Here is a 6,937-nt window from a genome sequence, read left to right as displayed (position 1 = left end):
GCTGTCTTCCTTCGTAAAATAAGACACCTATAAATGGCTGTAATCCCTTTTTCTATTTCTTACAACTTTTGGGGGGATGGGGAGGAGAAATGTTTAGCCATAGAATTTACAAGGAAATAATTATCTTTTTATAGCTTTTAACTTTTCAACAAGAAATTAGTTACTTTTATTGCTTTAAATTTTGAATTTCTTTTACATGCCTTTTTTTCTTCTTAATGTGTATTAGTATATTAGCTAATTGAACTCCTTTTTGTGTATCTGAATCAAAAGGCTGCAAGCATCATGAGAATTTGGACTTGCAAGTTGTCTTGATATCCTTCACAATAGACTGATATAGTATTTATAGCTAGCTATATATATTTTTTCCAAGGCTTTTGTATGAGCCTTTGAATTATATCTACTTATAAAGTTCTTCATAGGTAATTACCCATAACTGAATAAATTAATCATCGGGAGGTAAATAACTATTGGTTCTCTTTAATGCCGACATTTTACCTACAATGGGCTGTTTTTCTTGCCTATAAAGGACTTGCTGCTATATTCAATGTAAATTATTTCCTAAATGGAAGATATTGGAAAGCAATTTCTAATTCCGATACTATTTTCTATGTCCATAATAGAAATACAGGCTACAAAAAACAAAAACAATATTTTTGTTTATTTGTTCGGGTTACACACAATTATCCATACAGTATTCATATCAAGAGCTTGTACATCAACCTTAACAATTAACAGATAACAACCTTTTAACACTCAAATGTTATGACCACAAAATTATAACAAGGTTAGACAGTTATCAATGGAACTTATAAGATATTAATCTCATGCAATTTCTTAAATATCCTATTCTGTTATTTTGACCCATTAGGGATAAGTGTTTACAATGTACTCTATAGTTCTATTTTGTCAATTTTGTTTACACACAGATGGATTCACAAGCACTTAGTCCCTAATAAGTTAATTACTTGGCCTCACCTGTTTACCCTTGAATTAAAAAAAAAAAAATTAAAGACTTTTCTTTCCAATAGTTCAAGGAATAAAGGGGTGAAAGCAGTAATTGGCTCCTTGGTGACTAAGTGGTTGTCAAGCTATCTATATGTGAAAAAAAAAAATAATAATAAAATCACAGTGGGCATGCCCTCCCAGCATCATCAAGAAAAGTACATTCTGCATTCTAAACTAGATTATTTGTTGATTACATAAAATGTACTTTTCCCTATAAAATATTTCTTCACTTTATATTTGAATTTTCATTTAATTGTTCTCACATGAAGTCTAGTCAACTAGTAATTCCTTTATCAATACAAGTGATTTTTTTTTCTCTACTAATATTTTACAACTGTTTCTACAACTTTAAAAAGTAATAAATAAATATAAATATGACAGCTTTGCGATTTTTCAAATATGGACAAATTTCCTCATAGCATTTATCAAGGAATTAGGGTAATTTATAACAACCTTGCACATATGTACAGCATTCTAATAGCAAACCTGCTCATGTGAACATAATATAGTGTGTTTGATAATAATGGTTTATATATCTATTTTCCAACATAAAAAAACATAAAATAAAATAAAGGTATAAATGAGTTCATCTATTTTCCTATTATTTGTAATGAAACTGCAATCTAAAGAATACTTGGTCCTGTGTTCCTTTTGGAATTCCATTAAAAGCCAACCATGATATTTGTGACTAGACTTTTTGAGACATCTTGAAAATCATAATATTCCCTAAGGATATATAACAAAATAAATTTAGTTTTCAAATCCCCATACAATAAAACAATTAATGCCAACAAGAACATAGTGGAAGACATCTACTCGAGGCAACTTAATCATCTCGATATTGCCATCAACGCCAACTATGCCCGACAACATGAAAAGAACGCTAGTTGTTATGTGATACGCATTACCAGCTGAAAGTAAAAAATGAGGAGAAAATTAATTTAATACATCTTATAACTAAAGCATGTGATAATGTGTAATTCTTTAATTTCTGACTTTATAAAGAAAATAAGGTGTAATTCATAAGAAAGTCCTTGCTGAATGAAAAACAAAATAAATATTACAAGTGATACTTCTTCAACACAGGCTGTTAACTACATTCAAATCACTGCTCTAAAGGCACTATTACACTAGCACTTTTTCTGTCAAACTTTGCATTTCCGTCTGAATTTGAGGCTTTCATCAAATACCGCAAAATAAACAGAACACCCTAGATGAAGACAGTTGCGACCGTTTCAATCGGACTAATTTCCGTCTTCAGCTTGTCCTTCTAAACAACCATAATGTTTTTTTTTTTTTTTATAAATAAATCAGATAGAATAAATAAATGAAAACAAAACATATTATTCTAGAATATTTCTTAATACAATAGCCATAATCATATTTCTTTAAAATAATGCAATATGTATGAGAATATTCGTGTCATTCCTGAGACCCCACTTGGATGGCACCAGCTTTGTTAACATGGACTCTTATGTTTGCTCCCTTGGTAGCGTGAGAGGGACAATCCATTTGCATAAGGAAAGTTCATGTGGTAACATAAATAGGCAGAGAAGTGCTAGTCTGGTAGCTCCTTAATGCAAGGACATATTTCATTTTTTTTCTAACTTTCAGTATGAGTGAAAGAGACTACAGTTTGCAAAATAAATAGAAAAAATGCTATGACTCACCTGTTATACCCAACACTAAAATCATGATAACTGATAATCCATTTATCAGATCCGTAACCTTTTCCTTGTAGCTACTTCGAAGTGAAGATGTTATGAATGTCGCAACAGCGCTCAACAAAAAGCCCTGAAAAAAAAAAAAAAAAAAGTGATACTATACATAAACTTAATGTTGCTAAGAAAATGCAGCAATTTTTTTTTTTTTGTGTGTGTGTGTGTGTGTGTGTGTGTGTGTGTGTGTGTGTGTGTGTGTGTGTGTGTGTGTGTGTGTGTGTGTGTGTGTGTGTGTGTGTGTGTGTGTGTGTGTGTGTGTGTGTGTGTGTGTGTGTGTGTGTGTGTGTGTGTGTGTGTGTGTGTGTGTGTGTGTGTGTGTGTGTGTGTGTGTGTGTGTGTGTGTGTGTGTGTGTGTGTGTGTGTGTGTGTGTGTGTGTGTGTGTGTGTGTGTGTGTGTGTGTGTGTGTGAGTGTGTGTGAGTGTGTGTGAGTGTGTGTGAGTGTGTGCGTGTGTGTGTGCGTGTGTGTGTGTGTGTACTGTCTCTGCACACAGAGGAGTCAATTAATAGACCTTATGATCTTACCTGATTTCACCTTTCCAGGAATTGGTAGGAAAACATGTGTTTTTTTTTATCAATGATATGAATATTGATGGTGTTATTTTTATTATAGACATTATAGTTGCTATAATGTTATAGACATTAGTAACAGCAATATAAGATAGAAAAAAATATTTTTTGTAAATCAAGGGAAAGGGTAAACAGGTTAGACAGGCAGTACTTGCAATAGACTCACTGGTGATTTAGTATAAGTGTAGCCATCTATGTGTTAAAACAATCAATAAAGTAAACTCACAGTAGGTATGACATGTACATACTTGCCATGACCGTCCAATATGGGTTAATAAATCAAAGTATAATTAACCTAACGCTGCTGCAAAAAATGTAATTTCCACTATAGTACTGTCTTGTGAAATGTACCTACACACAGAATGCTCCACAGGTGCTCAGCCAAGGAGTCAATTAGCAGTAAGCTTACCCTCTCCTGATTTTCCTCTTCCTATCCCCCTCCCCCCCACCCCACCCAATGCATATTACCCAATGTCAGTGGATTTATGTACTGTCCCCTTTAGATTTCAGTGAGTTTTGTTACATACAGATGGCTCCACATGTGCTCTGCCACCAAGGAGTCAATCAGTTGGCCCTAGTGACCGGTTCTGATTTCCCTATTCCTTGAATTGGCGGGAAAATGTGTTTTTCTTTCTAATACTATTAATACTGACAATGCTATCTTTCTTATTGATATTATGATTATTAAATTGTTATTAAAATATTAATATCATCAAAGCAGCTTTCAAAAAATCAATTAAAAGGAGTAAACAGGTGAGACAGGTAAGACTAATAGCTGACTCCTCGGTACTTGTAGCGCCACCTATGTGTAAAGACAATGGATAAACTTTTACTACAGTAGGCATGGCACTGAAGTCTTGTTTCCCATGCTCAATGGGTTAATATCAAAGTTCTTGTTATTATCACTGGTGTCATAAATATCACAGTGTTGTTAACAATGCTAATATCAGTGTAAAACAAAATAAAACATTTCAGGAAATCAAGGAAACATGTAAATAGGTGAGAGGTCAGACTAGTGATTGACACACTGGTGACCAAGCACTTGTGGAACCAACTATGTGTAAAAACAATCAGTAAATTTAAATCACTGTGGGCATTGGATGAGTGTACATGCTATCCATGACAGCTTCGGGTTAATATACTACAAGGGGAAGCAATTTCAGGGAAGGAGAAAAAGCAAACTCAATTATATCATCCAATAAGCATGAATCATTATGAGTTGAGAAAAGGACAATCTTTCAAAAAAAAAAAAAAATCAAACAAAGGCTATCTATCTATATTCACTTGTGCAGGAAAATGCAAAGCCTATAAAGAACATTTTAGCATGGGATTCAATGATACAACAACACAATGATTCATATAATTATATATAAAAAAAAAAAGCTGAACTGCTACCTCCTAAACCTATTTTATGGAGGAACTTTACAGAATCCCACATACCTGTCCAGCTGTAGTAAAGGTATAGTATTTGCACACCTCTGCCGCAAGACATGGAACACCTATAGCTCGGCACAACCATGAGAAGACTATGTGATATTTCACAATACCTGCCTCATAACTGGGCAACACTGAAACAGAAATCTACAATTACCAAAACTGTTTATCATTATGAACTTCAATAAAAATAAGACATGCTTTGAAAAGAACAGAAATATTCCTTTAGTGGAATATATGGCAAATATTTAAAATCATTTATCCCTTTTTTCAATACCTATGTATCCCAATACCATATGACACTTTCTTACATGCTCCAAATCTGGCAACGCCAAGGGAAGCTGCTATAGTCATCAGCATAAACCACCATTTCCCAAACTGGAAGTCAGCTGTGCGATTCTCACTCAGCATCCGGAAACCCCATACAGCAGACAAAGCTAAGACTAAGTCTGACAGTGCAGTAGATATTCGACGATTCATTTTTGTGCTTTCTGAAACATGAAAACGGTAAAAATTATTATTATTATTATTATTATTATTAAAATTACATAAGTATTAATGTATCAAATGCTACACACACATAGCTTGTCCTGGCCACAACACAATTTTAGGACACATTTATTTGCAATAGGATGGTCTCGAGTTAGAGAAAATCTAATGTAATGGTCAGCAAGTCTACACACAAAAGCTGTATTTGGTATGAACTGTACTGTATACCTTCAATTGCATATTACCCAATGGTTGTGGATGGCTTGATTTGTATGGCCTGTCAATTATATTTTGGTTTATTAATTGTGTTTATGCATAGGCTCCACAAGTACTTATAACCAAGGAGTCAATTACTTGTCCTTTTTATCTTACTTGATTACCATTTCCTTGAATTTTTAGAAAGATTCTCTTTAATTTTTCATTGTTATAAGTATTTTAATAACATTATAACAATCTGAATGTCAATAACAATAATAAAAGTATCATTAGAGCATTAGAAAACAACATCTTCATGACTATTTAAGGAACAGGGAAATTAGATGTCGCTAGTTTCTACTTATTTACTTATTCACTCCTTTCACTTGTTGAGCCATTTGTGTGCTGTAGATAAACAAAAAAAATACAGAGGACACTCCATACAAAGGGTTAATACTATGATTACCCTATTAGTTTATCAATTTTGTTTCTACGTAGAGAGCTCTAAAAGCTTCCTGTCCCTAAGGAGCCAATTACTAGGCCTACCTCATCTTGCCTGTTTACCTCTTCTTTAAAATCTTGGGAAGAAAACTTCAAATTTTTATTTCTATGATTGCTGTAATATTACAATAATAATAATGTTGGTAATACTTGATAATAATGTTAACAATGATAACAGTATCAGAAATAAAAAAAAAAATCATGAAAATTCAAGGAATGGGATAAACTGATGAGATTAAGTAATCCTGGTAAACAACTTGGCAATTAAAAGCCATCTGAGTAAACAATATTGACAAAAACTATAGTGGATTTTGCATGTACCAGCACTGATGGGTTCAATCCACTCAGCTACACAGAAAGCAATGCCAAAAAAGAAAAGAAAGTCATGTTCTTTGTAAATCATTGATCTATAATGAATTCCAAGCTCCCCTTTTTTATCTTATATATATATATATACATATATATATTTTTTTTTTTTCTTTTTTTTTTTTTGACTAATTCAGTAAATATAACTTCTTTTCTGGCCACTATGCTTTTTACTCTCCCAATGCCTAAAAAAAAAAATGCCATATATATTTCCAGAAGAAAGACACCTCCTTGGCAATTAATTACCAAACCAAACCAGTCAAAGTTCTACCCTGCCAGAACACTGTACACTTGATAGAGGTTTGTTGTCCTTTCCTTGAATATGAACATCATGATTCAAAAATACCTGACCTTTACTTGTTGCAATCCATTCATTCACCTAAAAAAAAAAAAAAAAAAAAAAAAAAATGGAAATGGACTGGACTTCTTTTAAGTTGTGGAAATAAATCAATTGCTCTCAGGTGATCACTGCAGCATTTGGGGCCCTGGAAATGGTAAACGAATCTCTACTATGAATTTTCTGGCAACAAAATGTTTAGCTTGGTTCCTTATTTGATGATAAATGGCCATAGAAGTCGACCAAATAGCAGAAATGACCATAATTAGATTAAATTCAAATTTTCTGCCTGCCAAACACCCACGAACCTGCTAATGAATC

General features: G+C 33.1%; 1 protein-coding gene across 1 annotated transcript in view; it reads right to left on the bottom strand.

The window, feature by feature from the left end:
* Positions 1–645: 645 nt before the first annotated feature.
* The window catches only part of LOC125033967, a 7,579-nt gene continuing 1,287 nt past the window's right edge, over positions 646–6,937 (bottom strand). Inside the window, exons 2-5 of the mRNA XM_047625570.1 lie at positions 5,040–5,219; positions 4,735–4,862; positions 2,676–2,799; positions 646–1,916 (exon numbers count right to left, since the gene is read on the bottom strand). Coding sequence (XP_047481526.1) covers positions 1,756–1,916; positions 2,676–2,799; positions 4,735–4,862; positions 5,040–5,208 — 582 coding nt within the window. The 5' untranslated portion in view covers positions 5,209–5,219 and the 3' untranslated portion in view covers positions 646–1,755. The remainder of the gene's footprint in view (positions 1,917–2,675; positions 2,800–4,734; positions 4,863–5,039; positions 5,220–6,937) is intronic.

This window comes from Penaeus chinensis, chromosome 17, assembly GCF_019202785.1.
Source record: "Penaeus chinensis breed Huanghai No. 1 chromosome 17, ASM1920278v2, whole genome shotgun sequence".
NCBI lineage: Eukaryota > Metazoa > Arthropoda > Malacostraca > Decapoda > Penaeidae > Penaeus > Penaeus chinensis.
Note: the sequence above shows the minus strand (reverse complement) of the source record. Positions and strands in the feature narration are given on the sequence as shown.